The following is a 16,079-nucleotide window of genomic DNA, read 5'->3' on the forward strand; positions in this document are numbered from 1 at the left end:
ACTTGATGCCTAGGAAGAAACTATCACTTTTCAGACCATTTGCTAAATCGTACATGCAATACAGGATAAATTTTGACCTAGTGTATTTATATAACACATCCTGGAAAAACATAATTCGTTAGGGTTTGGGATTAAAAAGTTCTCTCTTTTAAATGTGAAATGCTTTTTTAAAAAAAACTTTGGAATAATAGATATTTTAATGTGTTTCTTTAAAGCATAGTTTCTAGGATTTCAGTTGCCTGGTACTGCATCACTAGTCCATTTTGAAAGGAAAGTAACAAAAATTATTCTGTGTTCAGAATTTTAAAAGGATGAAGAGTGAAGTAATTTAACAGGGGTAATAGTTGAGCCAGATTTCAAGACATTTATCAAGTACTTTGGTTTAATTACACGATATGTTTTTAGGTATATTCAAATAGAATGGCTTCATTAAATTTAGTACATTATATTTTAAGTTTATAGGGTTCTTTGGAATATGTTTCCAATAGCTGCTTCGTTGGAGTAGTATTATCTTGTTATTTTTGTTCTGTCTTTATAGCATGGTAAAAGGTTTTTTGTATTGCTGCTATTGTCCATGCATAAAAATGTTGCCTTGGTGTGTCAGTACCAGCTGTTGGTAGTAAAATATCTGTCTAATTTAGAGACACTTGTACCACTTATCTCTAAAAGATGGTGATGAGAAAGCATGTGGTTTAGTTTGTAAGCTCAGGACATTGCCAAATCCTTGTTTTCAGGCATGTAGATTTTTAAATCGTACTTGTGAACAGAGCTTGGATCTAGACCTAGCAGCTGAGCAACACTAATGGTGACATAATTTTGTTACATTCTGAATTACTCCATTGGTAGGATACCATTTCAGTCTTTGCTTTGACATGGTAAATGTCCATTTTGTTTTCTCATAATGATATGGACTAATGCAATAACATGGTTAATCAATTCAAAGATAAAATTTCTTTCTTGAGTATGTATCTCCTGAAAATTGATAGGATGGTACACCAATTATGTGATTTTTTTAACTAATCTTATTAAAGGGGGAGAACATTAAATCTTTGAATACTGTACCTCAATTTTATTGTAATGATTTTGCTGGTTACCAGGTGGGGTGGCAGTTGAAAAATTTGGTGAATGCACTACGAGAGGACCCGAGTGGTGTTATCTTAACTTTGAAAAAGCGACCTCAGAGCATGCTTACCTCAGCACCAGCTTTACTGAAAAATATGAGATGGAAGCCCCTTGCTCTGCAGGTAATGAAGCTTAATCATAAGTCATACACCATCATTTTAGCCATAGATTATCTCAGTAATGCTTCTTTATTGTGCCTCATCTCAGCAGCATATGGATTAATCTTGTATGCTTTTGAAAAGTTGTTTGTGACATGATCTCTTCACAGCTATTCTAGTAGGGTTAATTGTGACGAAATCTGAGAGTATCTAAAACCCAAATGAAAAACAACTCTGCCTTAATTTGTAAACATTTAAAGCATAATTCCAAAAGGTCACAATTTATTTCATGCCAAAATATTGATATAATGAAAATGAGATGTTTCATTTTTATGATGTGATCTATTTTATGTTATACCCACATACTCTTTTAGAAGCTAAATGATAGTTTATAGAATTTTTTGAAATCAATTTATAAAATAATAGTAATTTATAAACAGTAGGAAAATGAAATTTTATATTAGTAATTAAAATGTATCTAGTACAAGCTAGGCGCAGTGACTCACACCTGTAATCCCAGCACTTTTGGAGGCTGAGGTGGGTAAATCGCTTGAGGCCAGGAGTTCAAGACCAGCCTGGGCAACATAGCAAAACCCCCACTCTACAAAAAATTTAAAAATTAGCCGGGCATGGTGGTATGTGCCTGTACTCCCAGCTACTTGGGAGGCTGAGGTGGGAGGATCACGTGAGCCCAGGAATTTGAGGCTACAGTGAGCTATGATCATGCTACTGCACTCCAGCCTGGGAAACAGAGACTCCATCTCTTTAAAAAAATGTACCTTGTACATTCCTCATGACTGATCATTTTTCTCTTTCTGCCATGTAAGGTGGCATTAAATAGGGAAATTGTTGCATTAGACTTTTTGCATTTTTCTTCAGCAGGAAACATTACTCTTAACATTGATAACATATTTATTAAGAGTTATCTTGAAAGCCATAAAAATATGATTCTTATTGATGAAAGGCAAGAATATAATGCATTTTCTTCTATTTCAGTCAGGATATAATCTTTAAACTTAGGAAGTTTTTGTCCTTTACAAAACTTACATTTTTAAATAACAGACTATTACCTTCTCTTAGAAGTTAATTTTTAAAAAAATTAGATTGCCCATTGAACTGGAATATGGCCCATTGTTCATATTATAAAGGAAAGCAGTATATGAAATGCATTGTTGTCATGGCTGTGTAAAATGTTATTAAGCTCTATGTTAGTACCTTTTGTTATTCACAGATTTTTTTTCCTAAGAATCAAATTCTTCGTTATACATGAATAGCTTTATAGATTATAATGATTTCTCATTGTTTAAAACATTACTACTTACTGGCTGTTGGCATTATACTTAAGTAATACAAAAATGCTTATATATGTCAACATTAAGGCCTTTAAAATTTTAATATGAGTCTTTTTCTAATTAATATATGTAAAACTGTATTAATATGTCAAATCCATTTGACTCGCATATATGTTTATTATCAAAGATATTTGATGATCATTACAGTTCAGAGATCAGTATTAGCCTCATTATCTAAGTCATAGATGAGGAGATCAGACTTTCCCATTACATCATTTTTTTTCTCACTGCATTATAATTTGCTTTGGTGTTCCCCTCTGGAGTTTCCTACTGCCATGTCTTCCCCAAAGATCCTTCTTCAAAGTGTAAGGGTGTGGGAACCCTGAAAAAGAAGCCTGAACTTTCAGCTATTAGGTTTTCTTCTCTGTATATGTGAGGTGAAATTTAATAACTCTTCTTTAGTCCCTCATATTTCACATTAAACACCAAAAATATTCTAGTTTCTTGTTGCTCCATGCACTCTGTTTGAGGGAGTATCTCTAGCACAGGCATTTATAATCTATTCCCCTGTTATATTATTTTATGCAAACTGAAGTGGAGAGTTAAGGTAATGGTAGTACCCAGTTAAGAATCATTTTTATATAAAATGCTGAAATAATTGAAAGATCCACTTTTTTGTTACATATACATTTGATGTATGTATTCAGACCTAGAGTAAAAGGACTTTAATTTTAAAAATTACTTCAGACCATTTCTTACACTGTAAGTACCTTACTCTTAAGGCACTATTTCTAGATTCATTCCAAATTCTGAGAAATGTGCCTCATCAGATCACTAATTATTTGTATTCCTCATTGCTTATGCTGCTATGCTGCGTGTATTTGTAAATTTACTTTTTCAAAATGCTGAAATCTGAAAAAGAGGAAATCAGCATTATATAAGTGCTATATATATTGACATTTTGTAAATTTGTCGTTTCAGTTGAATTTGCTTTACCTAAAATCTATTGGCCAAAGTCAACCACCAATAGATAAATAATACTATTGGTTGGGGGAGGGGATATGGCTTCTAACATTTTGAGAATTGCTTCAGTTGTTGCCTTTTTACAGAGCAGAGGAAAGAGTATTGGTGTTAATTAAATACTTTCTAGTGGCTAAAACAAGGTCTTAGGAGTAAGGAAAATGGATACCTCTAACATGCCACACCACCACCAAATCTCCCTGAAGCCTGTTTTGAAGATCTGAAATTGAATCATTACAAAATTCTTCATTGATCTTAAAGTTCTGGCTTATGCTAAAATGCAAAGACACTTGAAAGCATAATGAAAACTAGTCAAAATTTTTATAAATTATAGATTTTGGTACAAAAATGGATAAAATCTCAAGGTACCAGGATCTGGAGGTTGAAGGTACACTGCCTCCAGTGGGGAAAAACTTAAAGGTCTTAAAGTGCAATGAGAAGGTCTTAAAGTCAGTTTTGCATAACATCATAACTTTATCTGAAGTCACATTTTCTTCCTAGTACCTAAGGAACTACCTCAGATATGAAACATAACAGCTAAACGTAGTTTAGTAATCCTCTGTGTAGACACAAGTGCCATTCTTATGGTATTCCTGCTTCTGGTATGTGCAGAAATACCCTGGAACCAAAATGTCCATCAACTAATCCAAATATAAATCTTCAGCATTCAAACTTGAAAAAAATGGAAATTCGATTATTTCTTTTTTCATAGGGTATACCAGTAGTCTACCAAGAATTATTTAAAATACAGGATACAAAAGGAAAGAATCTGTGGCATTTAACTCAATATGTCTATGTAATCTTTTTGAAAATACTATCCCAGGCTTAATTTACCTGACAGCATTTTTAGATAAAATATGGAAAAGTTTGTGTAGTATGGAGGTAGGCACTAATACATGTATCTTTTTAATAAACAATTTTATCCTAACATAAGGAATAATTATTTTTTAAACTTATAAGGAATTGTTTTTATCTACACAAATAAAACAACCTTATCTACCCTAAGGTAGGAAACTGTCAAAGAATATCACGTTGTAATTAAAGTAGTAGTTTTATTTCTAAAAATACTAAAATGTATAGTGACTTCCAATATTGATAGTTAACTACAATGATGAATTTTGATTTGGATTTTCTTTTGAAATTCACTCACTAATTTATAGCCAGTTAAACCAAAGCATACAATTCAACTTCATACTCACAGAGCAATTTCATTAGTACATTTCGTTAAATTGGCAGCTCTTTTGATGAATTCCTGATTTCTCAAATACTTTGTGATAGAAGGGAAGGATTAAACATTTCCTAGTCAAACACTACAGGCAGATTTAATAATATCTGTAAGCTTTAATTCTATCATCATTTTCACCCATTTGTAAAAAGCGAAGATGTCTCATCTGAGATAGAAACTTTTATTCTAAGAAAAAGCAAACCAGGGATTCCTTGCTTTCTGAAAGCTGCTTTTCAAAACATCTTTTTAGTGACACTCTACTAATTTCCTGCATTTTGATAAGCATGGTGATTGTCTATCATCAAGTTCTTCTAATTCAGTGAAAAAAAAACTCGGAGAACTGTGGATAAACCTCAAGGTATATTTTTAGATGTTTGTGGTTTTAAATTAATATGTGTAGGCCACCAGCATAGATGGGTGGTGGTCTTTTCTTCTTGTGAGATGTGTATAGGAGAAGTATCTGGACACTGCCAAGAATGTTCCTTGAAATCATCACTGGGAATCAATGAATTTTAAAACATTTAAGAACCCAGCTTTTTTATTTATTTATTTATTTATTTATTTATTTATTTGTTTATTTATTTTGGTTAGAATGCATCTCAGAAATGATCACTAAAATCAGTGCTGGAATTCTCAACATAATAACATATATTGTTCAAGACATTTTTATATAAAATAACATCAAGCTGTAACATTATAATTAGGTTCCTAAACTGTAGTAACTTGTATGATTTTGTGATTTTGTGCTTTTCCATTTAAATTTTATTGTTTAGCATTACCTTGACGCCATTTTTACAGCATATATAAATAACTTTGAGCAGAAAATAAATAGAAAAGAGTTATAGCAGTGGATTTTGTCTATCAACTGGTGTAACAACTGGAGAATATTGATTGCGTTAGATTGCAAATATATACAGATATGAATGGTTAAAGTCATTCTGGAAAAATCAAAATACATAAGTTTAACAATAAAATTTAATATTTAAGTTGCAGGTAGATGTGACTAAAAAATTTAGTGATGAAAAATCTATGTTTCTGAGAGTTTTGTTTTAAAAGTATGTTTTAAAGAGAGCAAGAAATAGTATTAGGTATGGCACTAGAGAAGAAAATAAATTTTTAACTAAAAATGTAATTTTGCTGACTGGGAGCCAGAAACAACTGTATGTTTTACATACTCGAATGAGTAAATAGCTGCAAGTAATTGTCAAATTTTAGTTCACCAATGTTTAAGCAAATCAGTCAAAGGATCTAAGTCACATTTTTATTTTTGAGCCAAATGCTTTCAAGATTTTAATACTGGCTACAGATCATCACCTATGATATAAAAATTGTCCATTCTTTCTTTAGTTAACATCCTCGAAATGATGTTTACTATAATTTGAAAAAATGTAAGTCCAGCATTAATGTTGTACTTTAATTATGCCCATAAGACTGGACAATGCAGAATTAAAGACACTAGTGTTAGCCTCAATACAATGTACAGTATTTCATGATTTGACGAAAAAAGCCATTTTATGTGTGACTCTTAAGTCTTTATTAGTTATATGCTGTATAAGTAATACATATTTTAGGCATTTAGATCTGTATTTTTTAAACTAAGTAGATATGGTCAGAAAAAAAACACTTGTTTTCTTGGTTTTCTGACAGGACAGAAAAAGTATATGCTTATAAAATGAGACTCAAACCTTTTGTATTTATAAATTTGCATTCTGGAAAAAGCTGTGAAAGAACTGAGAGTGGGAGAATTTTGAATATATGCATTTCCCTTGCTTCAGTTCTTTTCAAATAATTTACTACTTATGAAAAGCTTGGCCAGAAAAAAAGTATTCCCAGTAATTTACCAAATTAGATCTAACCTTCTTTACATGGTCAAGGAACTACAAAAAATTATATGTGAATTCTTGCCACCCAGAATTCAGAATACATTTTCTCTGAAGCATTTGCTTAGATTATTAAGAGTCAATATAAAACAATATTCTTCTACTAGCGTTGGGAATTAAAAATGTGTTTGAACTGAGTAAGGACTTATGTGAATGTTCTGTGCTAGAATGATGGGGTATTGTGATCCATTTGAGTCTGTGCTTATTCCCAAGAGTGAGTAAAATAAATGGCCAGGTTTTATACTTGATGCAATTATTTGTGTTTCAGTGGGTATTTGCCCCCTGGAAGGCAAAGCAAGTTCTGTTTGATCTTGGCATTAGTGAACTTTAGAGATAACTACATAAATGTGTAATGCACTATTTTAATATTTAACATTGGAGTTTTCCTTATGTCATTGGTTTCATTCAAGCACTATCAAAGCTGGGTCACTTACTAGAAAGAGGGACAACTAAATTAAGATATGCTTGACCAGAGATGTTAAGTGTAAAATGTTTTGAGTAAAACCTCAGCATCAAATGTAGTTTCTTAAGTACAGAAGTCTTTTCTCATGGTCTTTAAGACTATAGAGATTTCAGAGGTACATGAATACCTTCCATATGTGCACACAAAGAAAAGATCTCAGCAATCAGGGCTTTAAAGTGAGACCTGAGCCATCAGAGGATTTAAAACTTTAGCTTACAAAATTTTATTTTAAAACCATCAAAATCTTCCAATGACGTTTGAGCTGGATAAGTAGGATATTATTGCTAAAGTTATCATTCATAATTAAGAGGAAAGTTTGTGCCATACCCTATTTTGGGGTACAGTTTAAAAGTATGTATTGAAACCGACAGTATGAAAAAATATATGTATAAGTTTTACGTAGAACATTTCTAACAGTAACAAATTAACAGTAGTACATTATCATTAATTGACCTAAGGTTATCATGTGTGTTTGAAGAGATACATATGATCATTTTATTTAGGATTTGGACATTTTAAGGGATGCATGCCTGTGCCCTCAGAAATCTATCATAGACTTGTTTTTACAAGAGCCACAACATACATGCAAATGTGTCTTCCCTGTTGGAGCCTCATTGATTATGTGAAAGGAGAGCTTCATCTCACAAGGACCGTTGAAATGAAAGCTAAATCGTATGACAAGATCCTTCCAGAAAATAAACCCCCTTCGATGGGATCAAAACGGATCTGTGTCATACTTGATTACATACCACAGAAGATCAAATTATACTGAAGCTTCATGTTTACTTTCAATAACAAGATGCAATCCTAAAGCAATCACCTTGTATTTTATACATAATTGTTGATAGTTACTAATTTTCTTCCCATTCAAATTTTGCCAATATAGGAGAAGGTCAAAATGTAATTCTACCTTTTTTCTTAAATTGAAATTTCTTTGTAGTACAATGGTAACTATACTTTTCTTATACTGTATTATAAACAAATATAAGTAAATGTTGCCAGGATAGGAGAAGCTGTCTTTTTGTATTATATCCTCCTCATTAGATTTTTTTCAATCTAAGAAATATGCCTATTAAAACTTGAATGCTGAAAGAATTCTGTGTTTTGAGTTGAGGGAAGCTAAATTTGTTACTTCCTGTTCATTTTTACAAACTTAAATGCCTATTGGTGGTAGATGTATTTTTAATGTTATTTGTTACAACTAGGAATTTCTCACTGATAATTTTAGCTAATTATATCATTTATTCTGTATGTGATTTAGTCAAATTTCACCTGTCTTTCTAATGTCCTTTAATGCCTTTTACATTCATTTAGTCATTTGATTTTTTACTCTTTCAATTTTTGTTTAAAGTTAGAAATGTTTTTAAGAGACTATAATCTTAAATTTTCACAAAGACCCCTTTGGGTTAAGTAGTTATTTTTATTTTTCCATGAAGGTTGTACTTTACTAAGCTTTATTTTTCTATTGCTTAATGTCTAGTTTTTTAAATGTGATTCTCAAAAAGAATGTTTATTTTTTAGCTTGGATTAGCTTGTTAAAATAGCACAATTAGTAGAGAGAAATATACTGAATATATTGAATATTTACAATGGGCTTTACTTGGTACAAGGCATACTGATGAGCCAGATGGTGTTTCCATGATAAACCAGTTGAAATATTTTCTGTGACTTACCAGTCAGTAAAATAACAAGCCAGATACGTTAAGCAACAGGATTGACTAATTCCCTTTTTCTCTGAAGTAATATGTTAGGTTTTTTTTCCAACCAATTCAATTAATTGAACCAGCTTGCTGTAATCAAACCTGTTATATATTTAAGTATATTTAAGAGTCTTTTCCCTTTATGTATGTGCTAATTTCACTAATAACATTAACTGATGACATTAATAGCAACTGTTTGCTAAAAATAGAAACCTAGAGAAATAGCAGTTTGAAGGACATTGAGGGCTAATAATTACATTAATTAGAAGGGGAAAGATACAAGTACCCTAGGTTGACAATCCTGGTAATAATTCAGGCAGAATAAAATATTTCCTTGGTCTTTACCTCACACTTCAGGTGTATCTATTTTAAAATATGCTTCTAACCATTGACTACTACTATTTTCTTCCTTCCTTCCTTCCTTCCTTCCTTCCTTCCTTCCTTCCTTCCTTCCTTCCTTCCCTCCTTCCCTCTTCCCTCCTTTCTTCCTACCCTCCCTCCCTCCCTCCCTTCCTTCCTTCCTTCCTTCCTTCCTTCCTTCCTTCCTTCCTTCCCGCCTTCCCTCCTTCCCTCCTTCCCTCCTTCCCTCCTTCCCTCCTTCCCTCCCTTCTTTTTTGTTTAGGGAGAAGAAGGGTACATACTAACCAGGAAAAATTATCTTTAGTTCTGTAGATGGTAAAAGTAAGAAGAGAAGTCCTCAAATTAGAAATAGTGACTCCAAGAGAGAGGAAAGACAATAAAAATTTAAGTTTTATTATTTTTAACTGCTTACGTTTTTAGAACTTGATTTTAAGTTCATTTGCAGTGTTAGGATGTTTTAAAGTAAGAAAGCTATTAGAGCATTTAAAAAGCATACTGATATTAGTTTTTCTCTCACAGTGTATCTGTTTAAAAGAATTTAGAAAATAATATTCTGTTAAATGAATGTTTTCTTTTCTACATTTCTATTATGATGAAATTTTGGTCAGATTTATTGTTTAGCATCATCTGTATTTAAAACCAAGATGTCCTGACAGAGAGGAAAACAGTTATAAACAGAGTCACATCGCAGTGACTGCGTGTATGTATTGTTGAACCTGCCATTCAAGGATTTGTTGTAGAGGTATGAAATACATCCTTAGAAAGAAAATAGTTATTTATTTCCTTGGGATTTATGGTATTCATCAGTACAGGTGACTCCTCTGATTACCTATATAATCTCAGGGTTTTCCATTGCCTCAAATTTTGTTTCTAAAAGACAGGCATAGTTGAACTGGACCCTATTCCAAATTAGCATAGTAAAACATAATAGTCTTTATTGTGTAATTTTATGATATCTTACAATTCTTCAATTAACATGTAAAACTTCTGACCTTTTTAAAAATACCATCTAAAATAGAATATTGTAAACGCCCAAATTACATTATCATTCTTTTTCCCTTTTTCTCTCTTTCTTTAATTTCTCCTTCACTACATTAAAATTTAACTGTCATTTGGTAGGATGTGTGATTTCAAGCTATTAAGGTGAGCTGTGTAACAGGGAAGGTCAAAACTGTGAACTGAGTCCTAAATTATGTAGCCTACCCCAGTGATGTACAATGTATTCTCTATTGTATTTATGCTTGACTTTTTGAACACATTTATCTGTACAAAAGTATTGTCACAATATAAAATAGTTGTAATATGCCACTTTTTGAGTGTCTAGCTATGCATATTAAAATAATAGAACTGTGAGTCTATATAAATATGCTAAGAGAGTTTTCATACTGGCTAAAATGGCAACATCTTTTCATGTGAAGATACAGTTCATTTGTGATCATTATTTTTGTGTTTGTGATTGCATTAAAATATTTATTTTCAAAATGTTAATTGTATACATAGCTAATCAGTAAGATCTGTAAGATAAACATCAAAATTTGTGACTTTTAGTTTCACCTTGGGGTAATTTCACAAACCACTAGATTATTTTCAAATGCTGTGAAGCTTGGAATTGGGAGTGCTCTTCAGTTAATGCATCCTCATGTACTGCTTAATTCAGTATATATATTACATTAACTTTAAGAAAACAATCTTCTATTTAATATTTAAATACAGGCCTGAAAATGAGAACTATATATGCAACTAAAGATTATTTTAAATGATAGATAAATGTATGTGCCTGTGAAAGGTGAAATGATTATGTTATATAATTAATTACCATACCTTTGATGATGTACCATAAAATGGCTTTGAGAAGACAGCTATGCTTATATTGACAGAAAGAAAGTACATTTTTTCTAGCAAAAACTCTCGTATTGGCCTCTCATACTCCCACTTTTGTAACCTTTTCTGAGCATCTGTAACATTTTACTAATGTAGAAATATGGTTTGTCTTTTTTTGGGAGAAGATATGAAATAGCTTTCTCATATTTCAGAGTTACTCATCATTATTGTTCTTTCAAAGGTGGGATTCTGACAATGTTAATTTAATTTAAATAAGTTTCTAACTGTGAGATACATCTTCGCATTATGAAACCCTACATGGTATTTTTGCTTTATAAATAGCATTTAGGTGGTTATACCATAGAATAAGGTGAGTTGGAAGTGAAGTGGAAACCTTTAACATACTTTTGTTTTTGAAGATTGGAAGGAATATCCATGTACTAAATAACATGCTTCTTTATTTCAGCCAAGTTCAAAAACTTTGCAGAAATAGATAACTTTAAAATGATAACTATGTGTCATTGTTGTTGTTGTTGTTGTTTTGTGTGTTGTTTGTGTGTGTATGTATTTTCTTTTTCATTTTAACCAGCCTCTTATACCTAGAAGTCCCACAAGCAGTGTTGCTACGCCTTCCAGCACCATCAGTACACCCACCAAAAGAGACAGTTCTGCCCTCCAGGATCTCTACATTCCTCCTCCTCCTGCAGAACCATATATTCCCAGGTATAAAACTATCTATCACATTTTCCTAGGCAGCTTCTAGCTAATGGTAAACCTAACAGCATATAAACTGCAAAGTCAATTCGCAAGGAACACCTTGAATATTTTCTCAGTTTGAAATTCTGAATACATTCTGCAGAATCATTCCCATTAGAGAGAATTAATGTTGGCTAATAATAATAACTGATTTGTATATAAATACTTGCTGTGTATTAAGTATCTTATACTATCTCATATAATAGGAAAGAAAAAGTAATATTAAATAACAATTAGGATTATTTTAATAAATAAATAATAAGTGAGGCTGTTTCGCTAAAAAGCCCCAGAAAATTTCAGGTTACTTTGAAGCATTTCATACATTTTTTTAAAAATATAGAAAGCTATAGATAACTTTTATGCTTTCTTAAGTGTAGGTAATCAGGAAGATATTATTTGATAATGATGACAAGGGAGAATGTCTTTTTTCCCCTAATAATCCTGTATCTGAAATTTTTATTTCATTAATTCATTAATGTTTCTTTCAGGGGGTAGAGTTTACAAGGCAATGAATTACACTTCAAGTCTATTTTTTATATTTCTTGAGATTCTATCTCTATTTCATTTATCGATACTTATTTGAAATTCCTTGCAGATGTGGAAGAATACAGCTTTATGCCATAATGCATTCTTTCTAAAAGCATTCTGATATCTAGCCTTGTGAAATACAAAAATTATGGAAAAGGACTAGCACTAAATGGGGATCATTAATACTAACCAAAAAACTTGATTCAGTTTTTAAATTAGTTCTACATTCAAAAACAATAATTTAAGTTCTCTTGTTTTCAAGCCATAATTAGTATTAAATTTTTTCATATATAAAAGAACTACACTCCTTGTATTTAATTTTCATTGTTCTTTAGTATACTTACTGTTTCAGAAATCTGTATTCTATTAGATATGATGGTTTACTAACATTATATGATCTAAATGCTACCTGGCAATATGGTTTCTCTGGAAATACTGTGTTGTCATCTAGTAACAAAACTATAGTCAATTTTATATACATTTTAGTTCTTATTTTTGAGAATTAAATATAGCTATTAGAATATGGCTTATAAGATATAGTTTGCTAAGCTGGCATTTCATAAATGTAATTTATAATTTACAGTCTTGTGTTCAATTTACAAGCAAATATACAAATTGATCGAATATCCAAGTAAAATGCAAGTTGCCGTTTAATTTTTGCTTGAGAACCAATGAAGGTATGTGTGTTCCAAACAGGAAGTGACGTTTTATGGTTTACATTTTAATTAGAAAGATTTTTATTTCAGTGCAAATAATTATTTAAGAGGCCTTATACTTCAGATGACTACATGTACAGACAGACATCAAGAGATTATTTTTATCAGATCTCTGTAGTTTTAAAATATTCTTTTCTTTCCTCTTGGGTAGGAACTTGTAACAAAGAAAGTGTCTCCTCTACAGAAAATATTTAAAATACACTTAAGAGGACAAAAGAGTAGAATGATCCAGTTCCGTCTTCTGAGTGTGGTGAACATATTATAAGGGCTATATACTGAAGTCAATAAAAAGCTTGAAGATGCTATTTAAAAATACTAGAGAATGTGAAATTGAAATATTGACATAGGGACGCTTGTTTTATCAGTATTGCTTGAAAGCTCCATACTTTTCTGTAAAATTCATAGTGTTTATCACTATAATGATTCTTGGTTGGTCGGTATATAATTTAACAGAATATTCTAAATACATTTTGAGTCAAATTATTACTTACTCAGTCATAAAATCTTTCAATATAGGAGTCAGAAGAATGCATGCATCAAAGCCCCTTTGAACCACAGCCTTATGTAAATGTCTGCATTTTCTGGCTTGATGTTAACAGTCAAAACTTTTTTGTAGTCGCGATTATTTTTATAGATACAGCGTTGGCATTTTTTTTTCCCATTTCCTCATTTTGAAGATGAATTTGGTGGACCTAGTTTAATTCTTCTGAACATTTTTTCCCATATTAAAAAACTTCATTTATACAGGATAGGCATTTTGGTAGTATTTGAACATATATTATTTTATGTTTGATTTTGATTGTAAGTGATAAAAGCTCTCTAGTCTCAAAAAATAAATGGACTTGAAAAATGATAGGACTAGTTTTCAAGTTAGGCAGAATTTTTTTCATATGGTTACAATTTTTTGAACACATTTATTCTAGGGGAAAAAGGGTATTCTAAGTGCCTTTTTCTCTAACAGAGAAAACACTCATGTATATAAAGTGAGTAAAATTTGGTTGGCATTTTATTTTATGTCTTATGACTATACACAGTTTCATTATCATTATATATAGTACATTTCTATACTTAACCAAATTTCCTTTTCTGTGATGAAAATGAAGAATTTATAGGTATTCGAACAACTATGACATTTAAGTACTAATAGCTGTTATTAACTGTACTGTGTGCCATTAAATATAAAGTTCAGTAAAGCAACGCTCTTGTAATGCTTCCTTAAATCATTTCTAGAGCAAAGGCACAGAGTTACTATTTATGTGCATAAACTTACAACATTAAGGTGTAAAAACTCTTGACATCAGAATGAATTAACACATTGAGTTCTCCAGGGACTCATGACATGAATATATACATTAACACATACACACTTACACACATTTACATACACAATGCGTGTATCAACTCATTCTACTGAAAAGTTTGTTTTTGCTTGGTACTTTCCTTAATTCAGCAGTATTTTACTGCATTCTATATAGATTTGTTTAAAAAAATCTACCCTGTTGATATAAGGTCCCTCCTTCATATTATTATAGAGTAGGAAATACCATCCCTTTCAATTTTCTGCCTCAAGATGTTTCCATATAAATATAGCCTGGTGTATTAATAGGGCTGAATCACCCTCTGATTTCAGCTGTATTAACATTGATGTCACAAGCCTCACAGTGCAAGGTCTGTCCATTTACAGATAGGCATAACCTTACTCCAGTGCCACAAATTTGTTAGGGCTGCTTCCAAGGTAGTTGCAGTATCAATTTCTTTTTGATCGTGGACTAGCAGGAAGAGAAAGTACCAGGCAATTTGTTCAGGAAAAGTTTTCAGCAAGCCAAAATAAAATTCTGTCTGGATTTTATATTTATTTCCTTTATGTTGCCTAAGAACTGTCTATATAGTTTTATTTTGGTAATAAGCAGTACTTTTATTTTAGAAAATAAAAGAGTAAATGGTAATGTAAATGGCAACATCACCTTGTGATGGGTTACACAGATAAGAAAACTCACTGATTGTCAGTCTGGAGAATTATGTTTACTACTTTCTACATAATTCAAATACTGGGTATATAGTTTTCTACATTTGGATAAATCTAATCTAAACATTTACACACAGAAATGCAGGTTTTTGCTGGGCTGAGGCTCATATTTTAGAATTCACGTTACTTTTATAAGCTCATCACCATTTTACAAGGTGTAATAGGAATTAATTTAAAATTTGTTCTTTTTATCTGTCTTGTTATAATTTAGTTTATTCTATAAATTTAAGTATTTAGTCTTATCACAACATAAAATTAAATTTTTTTCTGGTTTGACAGCATTTATTCATGGCACTGTTTAGGGTAAGCAGAAACAAACAATGAGGAAGAAATATAACTAATGGTCCACAAGAGAAGAAATGTTGCATTTACATTCATAGTCATGTTCTAGAACACAGGCTTTTGTTCATAGGTAATCAGTGAAACATTTCATAAAATAAACAAGATTCGATTTAATGAATCACAAATGGAGTATTTCTATCAAAATGGGCTTAATTTGGGCTTAATTACCTATTATAGTATATGAGTAATAGGTTTTAGCAAGCCCATAAATTATTAGAGATGTTTTTCTCTAGACTCTTATAGAAGAAAAAAATCAACTTGCCATCACCCTAAATGCCATTCTTAAACTCCATATTTTAAAAAATTATTTTATTTTATCTCCTCAAGAAACATTAATGAGTAATGACATTTCTATATATCCATTTAGAATGAGTTCTAGGAACATGTCTTTTTACTCTTAAATGAGATATATAGAGTGTGAATACCTAGAATAATTCTTTTTATTAAGTTTTATTTTAAATTAATAACATGTTGTTTGAATTTCTTATAATACCAGTTTATATCATGCTAATTTGATTCCTAAGGCCGCAGTGCTCCTTATGGTAGTTCTTAGACACATTTTTGTTTTTAAGCAGTGCAATTTTCTACCAAGAATCAATTAAGTAAACTGGCAGAAGAAAATATTATACTTAAGTTCACATTACTACCATTATACCCACTGTCTTAAAACACTAAAAGCAATTTATGTGCTAAGGTAAACTGGCAGAAGAAAGCTATATACTTAAGTTAA

General features: G+C 31.2%; 1 protein-coding gene across 8 annotated transcripts in view; it reads left to right on the plus strand.

Moving 5' to 3' along the window:
- Positions 1-16,079, plus strand: part of CNKSR2 (connector enhancer of kinase suppressor of Ras 2) — a 304,807-nt gene that overhangs the window by 164,569 nt on the left and 124,159 nt on the right. For 4 of the 8 annotated variants that reach the window (XM_054251174.2, XM_054251175.2, XM_054251178.2 and 1 more), the window contains exons 9-10: positions 1,098-1,244; positions 11,571-11,704. In XM_054251174.2, coding sequence (XP_054107149.1) covers positions 1,098-1,244; positions 11,571-11,704 — 281 coding nt within the window. The remainder of the gene's footprint in view (positions 1-1,097; positions 1,245-11,570; positions 11,705-16,079) is intronic. The other 4 variants (XM_054251176.2, XM_054251177.2, XM_054251180.2 and 1 more) reach the window with 1 other exon arrangement.

The sequence above is a fragment of the Callithrix jacchus genome, chromosome X (genome assembly GCF_049354715.1).
Source record: "Callithrix jacchus isolate 240 chromosome X, calJac240_pri, whole genome shotgun sequence".
NCBI lineage: Eukaryota > Metazoa > Chordata > Mammalia > Primates > Cebidae > Callithrix > Callithrix jacchus.